Source organism: Gekko japonicus, unplaced genomic scaffold (genome assembly GCF_001447785.1).
Source record: "Gekko japonicus isolate JY-2015 unplaced genomic scaffold, Gekko_japonicus_V1.1 scaffold1407, whole genome shotgun sequence".
Lineage (NCBI taxonomy): Eukaryota > Metazoa > Chordata > Lepidosauria > Squamata > Gekkonidae > Gekko > Gekko japonicus.
Genome location: NW_015167579.1, coordinates 289,957 through 309,718, shown reverse-complemented (window position 1 = coordinate 309,718; position 19,762 = coordinate 289,957). Strand labels below are relative to the sequence as shown.

Genomic DNA, 19,762 nt, shown 5'->3' with positions numbered 1-19,762 from the left:
ACCGGGATCTTCCGGAAGACTTGCTTTTTGCAAGAACAGCCACCGCCGTGCCAAGCGCCGAGGCAGCAAGCCCCAAGCCAAGCTCACTGTGTGTCCTGAGATTTCCCCAAGGAGAGACTCTTTAGCATCAGGAATCAAAGCTGCTGCTGCTCCCTCCCCCCCAGCAGGTGATGACCTTGTGGGACAGGAGCCCTCCGTCCAGCTTGCCATCTTGGGTTACATAAGAACATAAGAGGAGCCAATGGTGGATCAGGCCAATGGCTCATCTAGTCCAACACTCTGTCACAGAGTGGCCAAAAATACCAGGTGCCCTCAGGAGGTCCAGCAGTGGGGCCAGGACACTAGAAGCCCTCCCACTGTTGCCCCCCCCCCCAAGCACCAAGAATACATCCCTTGCCCCAGCCTGAGAGGTTCTGAAATTTGCACAGCCGGGGGAGGGGGGGGTGTCAGCTACGAAAGCATATTGCAAAAATGCTGTTAGTGGACGGAAGGAGCAGCAGAGGATTGCCATAGTTCTGCAGAAAGAAGTCAATTTACATTCCAGGTCTCCATTGCATAGGGCAGAATGTAGAGATTTCTTTGAAAGTACCAGAGGCCTTTTTTTAAAGCACTGATTTTTAAAAAACAACAACATGGCGCTTGGGCTGTATTCAGGAGTTGCCATAAACTGCCAATTGTTTCAACTGTTGTTTTTATACCATATCAAACCTAAGTCATGAATCTCAGTTTGGGGGGGGAACTCCCGTTGGCCTGCCCTTGGCTTCCCGTCCCCCGCCCTGCAAGAAAAGCAATCCGCTCTATAGGGCCGTCTCTCTGGCTTGACACCCACAAGGAACGGAGCTCTGCGACAAAACTCTGAATTCAGGCAACATAACAAACCACAACTGATACAAATGGCGATGCCCAAACTGGCTACAAACCCTAACTTTAAATCTCAGCAGTGCCATCCAACAAACCTTGGACAGCATCACAACTAAGGCTTGACCTCTCTAGGGTGGTTTATCATGAGGTCTGAATGAAGCCCGGAGCCCAGAGGTAAGACGCTAGATCTTGTGGTTGTTGCACAAAAGAGGGGAAGGGGGTATTCTTTGCAGTATTCAAGACACCCATGGATACATAATTTGGCTATGTTGACATAGGTAATCCAAAGGCTGAGAGCTTAACCCTCCCCAGGGCTTTTTTTGTAGAAAAAGCCCAGCAAGAACTCATTAGCATAATAGGCCACAACCAACAGCAGACACTCATTAGCATAATAGGCCACACCCCTGACAGCACAGCACATTAGGATATTAGGCCACACCCCCATGTTACCAGAAGTGTGGTCATCCAGCCACACCCACCTTTTGCTTCTTATTCTGTTTACCTTGTTGTCAAAACCCAGGGGTTTTTTTGTATCAGGAACTCCTTTGCATGTTAGGCCACACACACCCTAATGTAGCCAATCCTAATGAGTTTCTGCTGGGCGTTCCTGCCCAAAAATAGCCCTGACCCTCCCCATTCTCCTCCACCAAAGGGCCCCTTTCCCTGTCAGTTGCTGAAGTCAATATTCTGCCTCTGTCCTGAGCAGGTGTTTGACTGCCACTCACTAACCCACACTGGAGCCAGCCAGGGAGTTTGCCTGCTCAGACCTTCCTCCTCTCCTATTCTCAGACCTTCCCCCACCAACTGAAGGACATGCTGATGTTCTAGTGAAACAACCGAACCATCCTTTGGGCCAGAAGATCCCAACTTTTTCAGTACGGTGACCCATCAGTCCAAATCTACTTGGCATGGTGAGCCATCCAGGCTGGCCCAGGGTGATTGGGGCCCGGGACAAACGATGACCTTGGCACCCATCTAAGTTCAGGACTCCATTTTCTACAGTGGCCCACCAGATGCTTTTGAGCAACCAACAGACATCACACAAGGGGTGCTGCTGCCCCAACAATGAACCCCAAGAGAGTGGCATTCCAAAATACACAGCCTCTTCATATGGAGGTTACATTCCAGCCTTTGACCACCGCTCTCCTACTTCATTACTCCCTCTGATCCTCTTGAACATACATGAACACATGAAACTGCCTTATACTGAACCAGACCCAGGGTCAAAGTCAGTCTTGTCTACTCAGACTGGCAGACTCCAGGGTCTCGGGCAGAGGTCTTTCCCATCACCTACTGCCAGGTCTTTCAACTGGAAATACCGGGGATTGAACCTGGGACCTTCTGCATGCCAAGCAGAGGCTGTTCCGCTGAACCACAGCCTCATATCAGCCTTACCAATGAAGGGTCACAGGCACATGGAACCATCTTCTATTGAATTAGACCATTAGCCTATCAAGGTCAGTATTGTCTACTCAAACTGGCAACCACTCTCCAGGGTCTCAGGTGGAGGTCTTTCCCATCACCTACTGCCAGGTCTTTTAACTGGAGATACCAGGGATTGAACCTGGGACCTTCTGCGTGCCAAGCAGAGGCTCTTCCGCTGAACCACAGCCTCATGTCAGCCTTACCAATGAAGGGTCACAGGCACAGGCACATGGAACCATCTTCAATTGAATTAGACCATTAGTCTATCAAGGTCAGTATTGTCTACTCAAACTGGCAACCGCTCTCCAGGGTCTCAGGTGGAGGTCTTTCACGATGCCTACTGCCTGGTCCTTTTAAAATGGAGATCCTGGGACCTTCTGCATGCCAAGCAGATGCTCTGCCCCTGAGCCATGACCCCTCCGTTGAATGTAGCTCCCTTACTTCGAATCAGACCTGAGGGCCACCAAGGTCAGAATTGTCTACTCAGACTGGCAGCCGCTCTCCAGGGTCTCAGGCTGAGGTCTTTCACATCACCTGCTACCTGATCCTTTTAACTGGGGATGCCGGGGATTGAACCTGGCACCTCCTGCAAGCCAAGCAGAGGCTCTTCCACTGAGCCACAGCCAACTCACTCCCTCTCGTGACCATCAGTACACATTTTACTCAATCAACACGTATATGCAGTGAAGAAGAAAAACCCCACCAACTAATGTCTAACATGGAAGATGCCGTTTCCAGGGTCAGATCTTCGTTTGCAAGATGCAAAAGAAAGCAATAGAAAGGGAGGTGGCCCTTAGGGAGGTCTGGCCTGTGACCCACTTGCAGAGATTCATGACCCACAGGGTGGGAAGCACTCCTTCAGGCCATCGGCCCTTTCCCCCCTGCCTCAGTGTTCCTGCCCGTCAGTTTTTTTGGGGGGCAGGTGGAAGTCTGGGGCTCGTGTTGTAAGCAGTGTCCCCTCTAAGCTGAGTTAGTGTGAGCTAGCTCACAGTTTTTTAGCCTCCGGCTCACAGACTTTTGTCTTCGCTCAGGAAGGAGGGCTCCAGAGCAAACTAATTTATGCAGTAGCCAAATGGCTCGCTCACAACTTTAATGCCAGTCGCTCACAAAGTAGAATTTTTTGCTCACAACACTGCTTAGAGGGAGCATTGATGGAGAGACGGCTATTTTCCACGCAAGCTGGAGTTGAGTCTTGCTTTACACCACGTGCCCTACCCACTTTCTCCTGAGCCCTTCTACCACTTAGATCACTTCCCCACCTATTAGTATTAACTGCAATCTTTTGTTTAAAAATATATTTTTGTTTGGATATTGCTGTATCTGTCTAAGCCTTTTTTTTATTAAAACCATTAGAGTGAAACACGGCTGGGTCTTACTGCCATCTGCTGGGTAGGTTTTTGTGTTTTTTTTAATGGCTTCAAGTTGTTCAGTGCTGTAGGGGAGAAGCAATATAATTATAACCAGGAGTGTTCTATTTTTATGCCAGATACACAGCAGGCATTTATGCAGACACAGACCAAGTGCTTATTCTTAGGCCTAGAATGAGAAGGATGTTGACAACACAATCCTCTCTTGGAAACACCTTGGTCACGATCCAAAATTCCGAGTCTGCATGGCACACCCACAGTCAGCAGGTGCACCTGCAACCCTACGGTACCCAAAAGAGTAAAGACTGAGGCTGCTTCTGCTGCATGCGCAAGACTCATCTGGCTGGACCGCAGCTTCAGCCTTTTAATTCGCAGGGCACTGTGGAAGCTGCTATAGAACCGCTACATCTTTCGTCTCACATACTATTAAGCATCCAACTCAAAATATAAAGCCCATGGGGGGCAAACATATGTATTGGTTAGGTACATTTGTTAGAGAAGTGGGATTGGCTATAGCTACCAGCCAGATATAGGGTGATTCTGCACCAAGCATTCGCTCCAAATTTGGTCAACACCGAGGAAAAGGGGCAGCTCAAAACCACATTGAAATATCCCGGGGCAACGCAGTGAAGTCACCCCTGAACAGCCATAAATGAGTCCAGGGCTCTTTTTGTAGAAAAAGCCCAGCAGGAACTCATTAGCATAATAGGCCACACCCAACAGCAGGAACTCATTAGCATATTGGGCCACACCCCTGACAGCACAGCTCATTAGGCCGCACCCCCATGTTACCATTAGTGTGGTCATCCAGCCACACCCACCTTTCGCTTCTTATTCTGTTTACCTTGTTTGTTGTCCAAACCCAGGGCTTTTTTTTTGGTAGCAGGAACTCCTTTGCATGTTAGGCCACACACCCCTAATGTAGCCAATCCTAATGAGTTCCTGCTGGGCGTGGCCAACTGGGGAGCCAGCCGGAACTCCGTTCCTGTGCGTTCTTGCCCCAAAAATAGCCCTGCATAAATCTATGCAGAAAGTGCCATAAAACCCAATGATCAAAGGAAGTGAAAGTGACACACAGTGCGGAGGGGAATCTCTGCTCCAACCTGGGTTTGCTAAAACAAAGGAGGGGAAAGCCAATGCGGAATCGCCGATATACTCTGCACCAAACCCAGGTGCCTTGTGTAATGTGTGAAGCAGGCCCCAGGATCACTTTGGTGAAGCAGCCACATGTGAACGTGTGGATAGACAAAACCAGCTTCTCTGGGAGTGTGGCAGCCCAGCGTCCTGTCTTCAAGGAAACCCGTGATACGGATTATGGCCACAGCCCCTTGTCTGAGTTACCACAAAAGGCGGCGTGTAATTGTGGATAATGGATCTTGGGTATTCAAAAACAAATGCCATGCGGTAACGTTACGACCAGCCCAAACTGGAAGACCAACAAAAAAAATCTAGTGGGGCCTGAGCTGTCAAAAGAAACGTGAGCATAGAAGAAGAAGAAGAAGAGGAGATTGGATTTATACCCCGCCCTTCACTCGGAGTCTCAGAGCGGCTTACAAACTCCTTTCCCTTCCCCTCCCCACAACAGACGCCCTGTGAGGTAGGTGAGGATGAGAGAGCTCTTTCAAGAACTGCTGTTTTCCAAGAACAGCGTTGCCAGAGCTTGTAACTGACCCAAGATCACATCAGCAGGTGCAAGCGGAGGAGTGGGGGAATGAAACCCGGTTCTCCCGGATTAGAGTCCGCGCACTTAACCACGACACCAAACTGTTAAACCATGGGCCCCCAACTTTATTGAGCCAGTGGGCACCAGTGTTCCCTCCAAGCTGACTTAGTGTGAGCTAGCTCACAGTTTTTTAGCCCCCGGTTCAGACATTTTTGTCTTCGCTGAGGAAGGAGGGCTCCAGAGCAAACTAACTTATGCAGTAGCCAAATTGCTCGCTCACAACTTTAATGCCATTGGCTCACAAAGTAGAAATTTTGCTCACAAGACTCCACAGCTTAGAGGAAGCATTGGTGGGCACATCTGGAATCCTGAGACCATGTGGTGGGTGCAGCACAAAATGGCTGCTGCAGTTTACTTACAGCCACACAGTGAAGTTTCTTGTGCTGTTGCGGCAACTGCCACCCAATCAATGCTTTTAAAAATATGCACAGCCAATCAAATCTCCAGCAGCTTACTTAGCAGTCACACAGTCAAGAATATCCTTGTGCGGCGGTAGTAGCTGCCGCCACCAAATCCAAGTTTGTAAAGGTACACACAGCCCATCAAATCTCCAGTAGCCAATCAGAAAGCTTGCTGGGCAAAAGCCCCACCCACTTTCTAAATCCAGCCAATCCCACTTCTCTGACTGCAGGTGTCAGGGCATCATGGCACCCACAGGCACCAGGCTGAGGATCCCTGCATGACATGAATAAAATACGGCACAACTAAGCAGGCCAGCTTTTGAGTTCTCCAGCATTCATCCAGCCCTGTGTTTTACAGGAGAGGCTGAAGGAGATCTCTCCGGACACAGTCTTAAGGCCCCTCCGTCAGGATCCCAAGTAGAACGCGTGTTGACCCCAAGGGGCACAGGACGTGACTAGGGCCAGATTGCACCACGATGCAGACATAAAAACATAAGAACATAAGAGATGCCAATGTTGGATCAGGCCAAAGGCCCATCCAGTCCAACACTCTGTGTCACACAGTGGCCAGAAATACCAGGTGCCATCAGGAGGTCCACCAGTGGGGCCAGGACACTAGGAGCCCTCCCACTGTTGACCCCCCCAAGCACCAAGAAGACAGAGCATCACTTGCCCCAGAGACCTATCCATACCTTGTGACTAATAGCCACTGATGGACCTCTGCTCCATATGCTTATCTAATTCCCTTTTGAAGCCGTCCATGCTTGTAGCCGCCACCACTTCCTGTGGCAGTGAATTCCATGTGTGAATCACTCTTTAGGTGAAGAAGTACTTCCTTTTATCCGTTCTAACAGACAGGACACAAAAGACCATGTTCATTCCATGCCAGAGACAGACTTCATCGACAATTGGTTTTTATGCTTTCAGTGGGGGGTGACCTCCATTTTTCGCTTCTTGTTCCTGGCATGTCACTGGGCACCACCTCGTAGCTGCCACTGCCTTCGCCCACCGGAGCCACCAAAAGCCTTCTGCTCGGAAAGCTGCCACGGTCCTTCAGATCACGGCCTGAGAGATGCTTTTCTCTCCCTGCTTCCCTTTTTTAAAAAACAAAAACAAAACACACCCAACCTGGTGAAGGGTTCTGGAGAATTGAAAAGCATGGACAATTTTTGTGTTTTGAATATGTACCCAAGGGGCCCCACTTTTGCAGGGTCTTGGATACACCACTCTTGGTTGTATTTTTTTTTTTAGAAAAACAGTCCCCTCGGAAGTACAAAGTTAATTATCACTTATGCTTTCTCCTCCTCCACATACAGTTACCATATTATCCTGCTCGGCCACAAAATGTGAAGGTTCTGGAATTTTCTTCTTCTTTTTTGCAGCCGTTTCCCCACAATACAAATTTAGCCAAGATTACAACAATGGACAGGAAAAAAGAAGAAGTAAAGATTGAGCTACATATATACATACATATTTATATATAGTTTTACTTTTAGTTAATTGGCATCATTATAGCCACACGTGAGTGTCTGCGAAAAGGGAAAGCACAGAGTACGGGATCATTAAAATGATATTTTACAGACTTCTCTGTGCAATAGGTTGCTAAGGGGCTGAAGGGCGAGGTTCCCACTTGCGTGTCCAATATATTTGTCTGCAGAGAAATGAGAGTCCTGCGATTAATTTTCTTAAAATACACTAGAGGGTTTCACGGCCGCGTTCACACGGGGGGAATTGATGTGGAAACAAGACAGTTAGAGGGCGCATCAAACCGGCACGATCATACGTCAACATCTGGGAAGCGTTCCGCTTCCGTCTCCAAACTGTGGCATTGGGACGAAAAACCACTTCAAAATACCACCGGCAAAAGGGTACTATCAACTGGAAAAGGCGGCTAGGCGGCAAGCGTCTGATCGCGGAAGCGGAGATAAGACGGGGCATTCCGCGCGCATGCGTCCGGGGCGCCGGAAACGGCCAGTTTTTTTTCGCCACACTCTCACGTGATGCGAACAAGTGTGCGACCGCGCATGCGCAAGTAGCGTGCGACCGCGCACACGCAAGTAGCGTGTGACCGCGCACGCGCAAGTAGCGTGCGACTGCGCACGCGCGAGTACTGTGCGCTCGCGCACACGCAGTCGCAAGCGCGAGTAGCGTGCGACTGCGCACGCGCGAGTACCGTGCGCTCGCGCAGCGCAGTAGCATGGGATCGCGTACGTGCCAGGATGCTAAACATCTTCTATAACGTCACAGGATATGGTCAAAGACGGACAGACACACACACACACAGAGCGAGAGTGTCCCTGGATGCACAACCTGCTATTGTTCAGGCACAACATCAGATGAGGCTACAATTTTGGTGGCTTTCTCCCATGACTTCTAATAAATAAGGAAGATTATTAGAATGAACGTTCTGCTGACTACAATGTAGTGCAATCCTAAAGAGAGTTACACCCTTCTAAATCCACGGACGTCAAATGGTTTAGAAGGGCATAACTCTGTTTAGGACTGCACTGTCAAAGGAATCCAGTTGAGCTGCTGGAAAGGATGGGAGAAGGGAAAAGACAGATTCCTTTTTGTTTAGATAACGGATTTGGCACATCTTCTGAGAACAGATATTGATCACAGGATATTAAATTTTAAGTTCCCCCAGCTTGCTCGGCCCTCCGACTGATCTCGGTGGCTGCAGCTAGTACATTTCCAGTCTAGTTCAAACGCCAAGTCACATCATCAGTCGGGGACGTTTCAGACCAAAATTTCTTTTCTTAAACAGCACCACCACCACACACAGTAAAATGTCCCCTTGAGTTATGCCCCCAGAACTTCTCTCACATCCTTGGTGATGGGAGGGGTGGGTGTTTAATACACACTAGTATTAGTGATTGTAGGAACATGAGAATTGTCTCTGTGTCACACAGTGGCCAAAACCCAGGTGTCATCAGGAGGTCCACCAGTGAGGCCAGAACTCCAGAAGCCCTCTCAAGGTTGCCCCCCAAGCACCAAGAATGCAGAGCATTCACTGCCCTTGACAGAGTGTTCCATCTAGACCTTGTGGCTAAGAGCCATTCATGGACCTCTGCTCCATATGCTTATCTAATTCCCTCTTGAAGCCGTCCATGCTTGTAGCCACTGATGGACCTCTGCTCCCTATGTCTATCTAATCCCATCTTGCTGCTATCCTTGTAGCTGCCACCACTTCCTGCGGCAGTGCATGACACGTGTTCATTACTCTTTAAGAAGTTGTTCCTTTTATCTGTCCTAAGCCTACTGCGCATTAATTTCATTGTGTGCCCACGAGTTTTTGTATTGTAAGAAAGGGAGAAAAGTACTTCTCTCTCAGCCTTCTCTATCCCATGCATAATTCTGTAAATAATCTTGAGTTCTGGCTTCAGAATATGGATTCATAGCCAGGGGTCATTTTGTAGAAAAAGAGGTGTAGGCGCTCATTAGCATAACTTATTTGCATATGCCACACCCCCGGACATCACCGGAAGTGTGTCAGAAGGCAACACCCACTGCTCAGGCTCCACTGGACTGTTTTGGATTGCTAGCTATTGGGGGGGGGGTGTGGGGGGGGGGGTGAACGGACGTGCAGATCTGCCCTCACAGAGGAGGGAGAGCTTGTACCTGAAGGTGGGCCAGGGGAGGGGCTCTGCAACTTATCTGGCTGCTTCTTGCTCCTCATGGCCTGACTGAGGGCTGCCGGGAGCAGGGAGCGGGCCTTGTTGCATGTACCCACCCCCTAGGCTCCTTACTGCCGGAGCTCCGCTCCAGTGCGCTCCCACAGGAAATGACCCCTGTTGATTTGCAGGACTTTTTTTTGCATATGTGTGAGAGGAACTGCTTTACATTGCAACTCACACAATGCAGTTAAGTTTTTTTTTAAAAAAAAATCTGGCCATCATTTCTGAGCTTTCCTCCCCTTACTCAACTTGCACCCGCTCTTCACAGTTAACGGGGCACACAAATGTTGTACAAATCAATCTATCAATTAATAAAAACCACACCCAGGTTTGGAATAGGTGCTTGAATCCAGATATGCAAGCTCTAGACACCAGTCCCGATAGATGGTTGGAATATAACCCAGCTTTGTCTACCTAGAAGGTTGCAATGTGTATTAACCTTTTCCCCACATGACACTTGACATTAAAAAAGACATAGGAGAAGCACTTCTCGAATTCTCTCTGCAGAATGTAATGGTCAGCAAATTTAGTCTACTTCTCTGTCTGTCTGCCACATGCCTACATGCAGGCATTGATTCCCCACAGTACAATCCCAAGCTTCTGGGAAACGTGTGAACACTGATTCGGAAGGACCCGCCCATGAATGGGGTTAAAGTTCACATGCATGCTCCCAGCAAGATCGGACTGCACTACAGGGAAACACCTTCCCATCAATGCTCCCTCTTAGCTGTGGAGTCTTGTGAGCAAAAACCCTACTTTGTGAGCTACCGGCATTAAAGTTGTGAGCGAGCCATTTGGCTACTGCATAAATTAGTTTGCTCTGGAGCCATCCTTCCTGAGCTAAGACAAAAATGTGTGAGCCGGAGGCTAAAAAACGGTGAGCTAGCTCACACTAACTCAGCTTAGAGGGAACACTGCTCCCCAAATAGGGTGCATGTGTCAAGGGGCCCTTCCGGGAATTGCTACTGAAAGTAGGCAAAGGTTAGCACTCCACATGCAATCCAGAGAGACCCATACATCTCAAAGGGTTTGTGCGGGAATCATGGCTGAATCACCCCGCCCACCGATTCGTAGATGGAAACAAAACCAAAACCAACACCCCATTATTACTCCACTGCACACTTGACCACACTGGTACGAACACACACTATGTGCCCCCGACTCGTTCCAGTGGACCGATAAAACACTGTAACTGTGAACGGCTATGGCAACGAGGTCTGGTGCAGCGATGTCCCGTCGGAGGGTCAGATTATGCTGCTAAATTTTGGGGGCAGGATGCATGAAGCACAGGTGGCAAGGGAAGCCGGCGAGTCAGATTTCTGTAGCGAAGCCGCGAAATATCTCCCCCCCCCCAAAAAAGCCCCCCCCCCAACCCCTACAAGAAAATTCAGGAGAAAAGACAGCATCGTTCCCTTCACAAACAACTGATCTTCCTTTTCTTTCTTCTCCTGGGGAAAAACACCACACATAGGTGGGTGTGCAAATTGGATGAGGATACAGGAGAGGTAATAATTGCTTAAAGGCAGGAATTCCTAAAGGACCGGGGAGAAATCAAACACCCCCTGAATGGCAAATAAATTGTTATGGACCTTAGCGACCCAACCACCAAACTTCTCACAGGGAAATACCCCCCAAACCCCCTCACACTATCCTTGTTATTAAAGATGCTTCAGAAGAAGAGGAGGAGGAGGAGATTGGATTTATACCCCGCCCTTCACTTGGAGTCTCAGAGCGGCTTACAAACTCCTTTCCCTTCCCCTCCCCACAACAGACACCCTGTGAGGTGGGTGGGGCTGAGAGAACTCTGACACAAACTGCTCTTTTTCAAGGACAGCTGTGCCAGAGCTTGTGACTGACCCAAGGTCACATCAGCAGGTGCAAGTGGAGGAGTGGGGAATCAAACCTGGTTCTCCCAGATTAGAGTCTGCACACTTAACCACTACATCACTGAGGAGATTGGATTTATACCCCGCCTTTCACTACCCAAAGAAGTCTCAGAGCGGCTTACAATCTCCTTTCCCTTCCCCCCACCCCCACAACAGACACCCTGTGAGGCAGATGGGGCTGAGAGAGCTGAGAGAGAAACTGCTCTTTAAAGGACAGCTCTGACAGAACTATGGCTTGCCCAAGGTCATCCAGCAGCTGCGAGTGGAGGAGTGGGGAATCAAACCCGGTTCTCTCAGATTAGAGTCCGCGCACTTAACCACTACACCAAACTAGCTCACATGATTTTTGAACTGAAAGGACAAAGGGATATTAATAAATACCTAATGTGACCTTGGCCAGAGTTTTGCCCTATCAGGAACAGTCTGATCCGTTGGTACAATACGCTAGCCCCGGTGGCAGGGCTACTACCTTCAGTTCTGGATGCGGATCCTTGTCACTTTCAAAGCTGTAGAGCTGAAGGCATGCTGAGCAAGTAGAGTTTATTGCGCCCTCACCTGCGTGGCCCCCACTGGTGCCTGGCACAAAATCCCAAGATGCTAAAATTCCTGTGGAAGAAGCATTAAGCTCCTTTGACACAGCTTAATAGTGCCAAATGGAAAGCTGCATCAATGATTCTCATGGATACTTCTGATGGGCAGTAGGTTCAGGGCAGACAAAAGGAAATACAACTTGATAGAGCGATTAAAACGGGGAATTTGCTGCCAGCGGATGTAGTGGTGGCCACAGGAAGAAACAGCTGTACAAGGGGATTAGATAGATTCATGGAGGAGAAGTCTGTCAATGGCTACTAGCCAGGGTGTCTGAGGGGAATGTCCATGTTCAGTCAACCTCTGAATCCCAAAGCCAGGAGGCAACATCAGGGGAAGGCCTCGGCCTCCATGCCCTGTTGTTGGCCAGCCAGAGGAACTGGTGGGCCACTGTGTGAGACAGGATGCTGGACTAGATGGACTATTGCTCTGATCAAGCAAGGCTCTTCTGATGTTCTTATCAGGGGAAGGCCTCAGCCTCCATGCCCTGCTGTTGGCCCTGCGGAGGAACCAGTTGGACATTGTGTGAGACAGGATGCTGGACTAGAGGGTCTATTTGTCTGATCCAGCAGGGCTCTTCTGATGTTCTTATCAGGGGAAGGCCTCAGCCTCCATGCCCTGCTGTTGGCCCTGCGGAGGAACTGGCTGGCCCCTGTGAGACCAGATGTTGGACTAGATGGACTACTGCTCTGATCCAGCAGGGCTCTTCTTGTATTCTTATGTACCATGTCTATTTTGTTTTTTTAAAGACCACCATTTTCCACCTCAACAGTCCAGATGCAGGACTGTGCCTTCAAACCCAACGGTTTTGGGAGAGAAGTGGCTGTTTTACAAACTGTGCCTCGGGAACGAGAGATGCTGGAATGATCTCTTCCTTGAGCTAAATTGCATACAAAAAAATAACAAAACAAAGCAGCAGACAATCAAGAGAGCCTGGTAGGTTGACAGGGAAGCCACGATGCGTGCAAGAACAAGTGGTTGTGCAGCAGTGGGGGGAAATCATGTGTTCTGGGACCTCCCTTGCGCTTTCCACTCCACACTGGCCAAATCAGCAAGAGCTATACAGACCTGTGTACGGCTACTGTTCACATCAACTGTGGAGGTAACTAACTCAGAGGAGGAGGGCCGCTGACTGGGATGTTCAAACAGTGCAAAACGGAGGGAGACTGGAACGTGCGGCGGCACCCCGACCCTTTGTGACACTGACCCCATCCAGAAGCAGAAGTGGCAAATGCACCATTAAATGGCTTCTTTGGAAGATGTGGCTTTAAACCAATAGCTGCTTTCGTGCTGAACTGGATGGATCTGGATAGCTTCCATGCCAGTGCTTACTTATTGAGAAAAATGCACAAGCCTGGCCGAGTTGCCACGAATGGCTTCAGCTCACAAGGGTCCCCCCCGTCCGTCCCGTCGTCCCCCCCCCGGCAACAGAAATGGCTCTAATGATGCTGGGGAATTACGCTTAAAAACAGACTTGCGTACAGCTTATGTGCTGCACGTCCTTCAGCCGGGATATCTGGGAACTGACTCCTCCCTGAGGCCGCTTTCATTTCTGGATGGTTTTGTTTGTTTTTAAAAATGGAAGATAATCTCTATAAAAAGCTTTTGATTTTATAGCTTCCAACTCATTTCACAACTGTGTTTTCAAAGCTTGGCTTTGCGGTAAAAGACGCCCCCGCCCACCCTTCTTTTCCCATTTTAGAAAAATGAACTCGACATATATTTTTTTATGTTCAATAATTTCATACAATTTCAGAATTAGACATTAAAAAAAAAACCTGGCGGTTCTGAGGAAGAGGAGGAGGAGGAGGAGGAAAGGAAACAAAAAGAAAAATAAATCAGACCTGACGTTACAGATTTCTAGCTTTATCGTCACAACAATCTAGGAAGCCTCTGAGCCAAATGCTACGAAACACGGAAGAGAAACCGCTGAACCTTCGACGTGAGCATGCTCAGTGTTTGTGCCGGCACAGAAAACGAGGAAGTGCAGAAGCGCAGGAATCAACGTCTCACGATGGCTGCTGTTTGAACATTCCCTTACACGAGGATGATGATTGGGGTTTGTTTTTTTTTAAGTATAAAATATAACTATGGGGGTTCTCTTGTTTTTTATTTTTTAACTTTTTCTTCTTCCCCTCTGGATAGTGGATGCAGGACTTCAGCGTTTATTATGATTGCTCCCTTCCCTCAATGATCGCTCCCCCGTCCATGCGCTTGTGGGGCACAGGGTGCCGATTCTGCTGTTTCCAGTTCCGAAAGGCCCCGCCCCGCCAAGCAGCAACAGTTCTTCAGATTTGTGTGACGATCCCCTCCCTCCCCACCCACCCCCATGATTTCTTCTGAGCACGCCCAGTAGGAATGGTTCGCAATTATATATCCTCCTAAAGGGGGGGGGGGGAGAAAGGGGATCTCTCACCGATCCCGCTCCCCAGCTCCACGGTCCTTCTTGTAGGCTGGAACATGTAGGCAGGTGTATGGGTACTTGGGTGGGGATGTGTGTGCGTGTTTGTGTGTGTGTGTGTGTCAGTGAGAGAGAGAGACAGATAAAGAAAGAGAGCTCGCATGTGTGTGAGTGTACACACCATGGCATGTAGTTGAGTGTGTAGCTCTACGGCAAGAGGGAGGACCCCGTTCTGCAGCCAGCCCCCCCCTCCCCACACCCTGCTTTGCTTTCTTCTCCGGTGGCCCTGGCAAAGGGACCGCCGGCATCACTCTTCCACGGAGAGACTGGTGTGTCTGCTGTTACTTCTAGGAGGGCAATTTAAATACTCAGTTATTCTCTTTTTGCGCAGAGTGAACCGGCTCCCGCGTCATAGGATGATGCAACATCTGCAGAAGCGCTGTCTGCTGCCCCCCACGGATGGCGGTGGGGTCACGGGGGCGAAGTAGGCGTGGACTTTAATATTGGGTAAGTGAGTCTGAAAAGACAAACACAAGGGGCGTTTTGTTGTTGTTGTTTAGGAAACCATCCAGACAAGCTGAAATGATAAGCACCAAAGAGTTGGACGAGCGTAGAGGAGAGCTGGGAGACAGAAAATGATTGCCTCCCCCCACTATTTCCATGAGAAGAAGAAGAGGAGATTGGATTTATACCCCGCCCTTCACTTGGGAGTCTCAGAGCAGCTTACAAACTCCTTTCCCTTCCCCTCCCCACAACAGACACCCTGTGAGGTAGGTGGGGCTGAGAGAACTCTGACACAAACGGCTCTTTTTCAAGGACAGCTGTGCCAGAGCTTGTGACTGACCCAAGGTCACATCAGCAGGTGCGAGTGGAGGAGTGGGGAATCAAACCCGGTTCTCCCAGATTAGAGTCCACACACTTAACCACTACACCAAGCATGAGGCTTCTTGCCCCAATTTGGGGGGACGACACGCAAGGCACGTGAGTTTCTGGTTGCTTCTGCACAGAGATGATTCTCTGTGTAGCTCTCATTCCTGTTGTGAATGCAGAGACATGCAAAGTAGGAACAAAGTGTACACACGACAGATTTTCCCTCACTGTCCCTAACAGCCTCTGAAGCAAACATCCTCCCTCCTCAACTGTAGGATTAAAAGAAACTACAATGGAAATTGCTAGATGGGTACTGCGCTGTCATGTAACGATCTACTACCACATAATAATTTCCAATGTTCAGGTTTTTTAAAAAAGGAATGTATCTGGATTTGTTTACTGCAGAAATACAAGGTGAAATGTGCAGCCTGCATCTTTCCCCTTATAACTGCGCAATGAAAAGGGCTACACCTTAGTGGATTGTGGCAATAGCTCATTATGACATAGTTGTAATAGCAATTAGAGCAATTCACAACTTTTAATGAAAAAAACCCTATAAAACTGCCCTACAGCACAGGGGGATGTCAGCTGCAAGGGCTGACAACAAAGACAATGGTGGTGATGTGGGCAGGACCTGGAAAATTACACACCTTCCCACCCACATGGCATCCAAAGGTGGAGGGGTGCTGTAATTCTCCCTGAATTTTGCAACCTTGTCAGTCTTCGAATGTATCAGGAGACATGGCACCCTTTATGCATGCACAACAGCATTAACTGCTTCCAAAAGGAGCAACGATGGAAGCCCTGCAGGTATTCTTCTTCTTCTTCTATTCCCCATCCCTGCAGGTGAGTCTCCATGGCCCAGCTGAGGGTCCCTACCCATGGACTGAAGACCACCGACCTAGTCAGTTGCTTTCTAAGAGGGCAGTTGAAAGTGCAAGGAACGATAACAAAACCCGCATTTTTTTAATACACAGAATTTTACCCTGAGTCTCTTGATTCCTGCCCGTGTGATCTGTTGACAGTCATACAATTCTATCCTCTCCAGGCTGTGGCAGCTCTTGAGATGTTCCAAGGAGGCGTCGGTGATCAGAGGGCAGTTGTCCAGCTCGATTACCTCCAGGCGGTCGTGAGCGCAGGCACCGTTGCCCAAGTGGCGAATCCCGTCGTCGGTGATCAGCTCGCAGTGGGATAAACTCTGCCGCCGCAAAAAGAAAACCGACAACCAGATCAGGAAGGGGAATCAGCTAGCGGCATGTACAAAGCCCCTTTCACACCGTTTGCAAGGCGATGGGGGCTGTTCCCACCAAGCAGGGTGGAGCGAAAAAACCCAACTAAAGGAATCTCCAGCTGTCGTGTCCCTTCCAGATTTTTTCTCCAACAACCTTTGCAAATGTCGGGTTACTCGATTTCAGGGACTCTGGATGCCGAGCAGATGGCACAGAGACAGGCTTCTCTGCCAACGGGTTCCCCACTACTTCCTTCTCTGAACCCCAAGCTTCAAGAGGTGTTCCCCCTCTCTGAGCAGAGACCAGGCTGGGAAGGAGGAAGCAGGCCCATGGCTTACCAGGCTCACCTCAGCCACCGCTTAAGAAATGCTAAGGAGTCTAGTGAGAGACAATGTGAGGGCCAAGCCCCCCCCCCATCCAAGCAGGGAACGTAGATTTGGAGGACACGAGGGTAGCAAGGCTCCAGGGATACTCTCCAGGAAGAAGCTCCGGGAAGTGCCTCTTTGACCTGGCCTGGGCGGGTCAGTGGGAGGGGAAGCAGATATGATAACACTCAGGAAGGCAAGGAGGAAGCTCTCTTTTTCTTGGGTGTTGAGGCTATGAGTGCACGGAGACCTCTCCTCTGGGAAGGCTGCCATTTTTGACCATGTGTTCGGCCAGAGAGCTACAGACAGCTGTAAGGTAGTGCATGTACAGAGAGAGGGACAGAGGACTTGTGTTTTAACAATTTAGTTTGTTGCCTTTGCTCAGGTCTGGTGCTGTGCTAAAAGTATGCTTGTAAACATTGCTTGTACTAGGGTAGCAAGGCTCCAGGGATACTCTCCAGGAAGAAGCTCCGGGAAGTGCCTCTTTGACCTGGCCTGGGCGGGTCAGTGGGAGGGGAAGCAGATATGATAACACTCAGGAAGGCAAGGAGGAAGCTCTCTGTCTTGGGTGTTGAGGCCATGAGTGCACGGAGACCTCCCCTCTGGGAAGGCTGCCATTTTTGACCATGTGCTCAGTCAGAGAGCTACAGACAGCTGTAAGGTAGTGCATGTACAGAGAGAGGGACAGAGGACTTGTGTTTTAACAATTTAGTTTGTTGCCTTTGCTCAGATCTGGTGCTGTGCTAAAAGTACGCTTGTAAACATTTTCTTTTTAATACTTTATAACTTCAAATGCTGGGAGTAGTTCTCTGTACCACATAAGACCTCCACTGTCTTGGACACGCTGTTTTAAAAGGAGCACCAGGGGGAAGGCAGGCAGTTGGCAGGTGGCTACTCCTCCAGTGGGCAGCGGGAGACACAGAGGAAAGGAAGGTGGGAGTTCTGACCCACCCAGTGGGCAGTTCCTTACAAAGGTCAGGTGGCGGCAGCACTTGAGTGAGAGAGAGAGAGAGAGAGAGAGAGAAAGAGAGAGAGACAGAGACAGAGACAGGGGGGGGCGCCTCTCCAGGGAACTGGGAATCCCTATGAGGGCAGGGTGGAATAGGGCCTGCAGGCTAGAGCAGGCCCATTCGGCTGCACAGAGTTTTACATGTGTACAGTGCATTTCACATGCACCGTTATATTGAAAATCTTTACAACAAACTGGTAAGAGAGATCAATAGCCTTCTATCCACACTGCAGACCATGGTGGTGGTGGGGGGGGCGGTAAAGCCAAGGAATGGTAGTTTGCACAAGTCTACCTACTGATGTTACGGTTGGGGGAAGATTTGATCTGGGAGCCCTCGGTGAAGAGGATGGACCACAACTACACTGCACCTGATTTTAAACAGACCCTGCTTAACAAAGCTGCTGCAACTTTCACACCCCCACTCAGCTCCTACCCGACAGGAAAACCTACCTCACAGGACTGGTATGAAGGAGGGCAAAGCCAAGATTGAGGCGGAGGGAATCTTCACACATCAAAAGTGCAACTGGTGTGCATTATTTAGGTATGCTGATTTACAGCATAGGAACCACCTCATTTTTCTTCTCCAACCTTTCAAGCTCCTTAAAAATCCAATCGACAGAACTGTTAAAACATAACCATGGTGTGCAAGGAAGCCCCTTCAAGACTCACCAAAACCTGGAGCCGTGGACAGTGTATCGAGAGCTGGATTAACGTGCTGTCTGTTATCTGGAAAGGACAAGAACAACAAGGACAGGTTTGAGGACGACAGCCCCTGGCCCAGGGAAGATCCCAAAAGAGAGCACTTTTGTGTAATATTTTCTGAAGCAAGAGGGCACAGTCTCTGGAACACAGATCAGTTACGTTTTACCTGTTAAATGATCCTGGCAATACACTATTGCTTTACAAAAACAGGTTGCTTACCTGTAACTGGTGATCTTCGAGTGGTAATCTGTGCAGTCACACCCATGGGATTATGCACCTGTGCTGATCCGTACAGGTGGTATGCAAAGCTCACAAAGGGATTTTCACGCCTCTCCTCCAGGCATGCGCGGGAACCCCACTGCGCATGCCCAAGAGGAGGGGCACAGACATCCCGCCAGTTCCTTCTGACCGCTGTCATGTCAATAACCAGAGAAGAGTACTGAAGCGACAGCAGCGGGGAAGGAGGACGGGTGGTGTGACGGCACAGATGACCACTCGAAGATCACCAGTTACAGGTAAGCAACCTGTTTATCTTCTTCGTGGTCTCTGTGCATCACACCCATGGGAGACTGAAAAGCAGTGGCTCACCTGGAGGTGGGAGCTGTCACAAATTCAATGCTCTGCCGACGAAAGGACTAGATGACCAAGGTCCACTCTGTGGCGTTCAAGAACTTCAACAGCGTAGTGCTTGATGAAGGTGTTCGGAGTAGACCATGTCACGGCCCCACAGATCGCCGACAGGGAAGCACCCTTTAAGAAGGCTGTAGACGCGGCCATGGATCTTGTAGAGTGCGCTCGTACAGGCACGGGCAGCGGGCGTTTAGCCAACTGGTAGCACAGCTTAATTGTCTCAACAATCCATTTGGAGAGACGTTGTGCTGAGATTTTAAGCCCTGCAGAATGACTGGAGTAGGAGACCTGCGATGTGTGAGGCAATGGGAAAGATGTGCAGAGGCATGCACCAGGCCCAAAGGTCCAGAGCCAGGAGACAGAGACTGCGGGAGACCATTCCACCCTGCCTGTTGACGTAACTGAGGGTTGTCGTATTGTCGGTTAAGACAGTTACGCATTGTCCTGCGAGCAGAGGCTGGAAACATTGAAGGGCCAATTTTATTGCCAACAGTTCCAGAAAGTTTATGTGTCTTCTTGAGGATACAGCATCCCACCTGTGACCTACGGAGAGGCCGTTGAGGTGGGCTCCCCAGCCCCACAGTGAAGTGTCGGTTGTGAGGGTGAGAGTAGGAGTGGGAGGACGGAA

General features: G+C 49.5%; 1 protein-coding gene across 1 annotated transcript in view; it reads right to left on the bottom strand.

Annotated features, from left to right (window-relative positions):
- Positions 1 to 14,322: 14,322 nt before the first annotated feature.
- FBXL20 (F-box and leucine-rich repeat protein 20) overlaps positions 14,323 to 19,762 on the bottom strand; it is a 119,724-nt gene continuing 114,284 nt past the window's right edge. The window contains exons 13-15 of the mRNA XM_015413876.1: positions 18,472 to 18,528; positions 16,185 to 16,397; positions 14,323 to 14,846 (exon numbers count right to left, since the gene is read on the bottom strand). Coding sequence (XP_015269362.1) covers positions 14,739 to 14,846; positions 16,185 to 16,397; positions 18,472 to 18,528 — 378 coding nt within the window. The 3' untranslated portion in view covers positions 14,323 to 14,738. The remainder of the gene's footprint in view (positions 14,847 to 16,184; positions 16,398 to 18,471; positions 18,529 to 19,762) is intronic.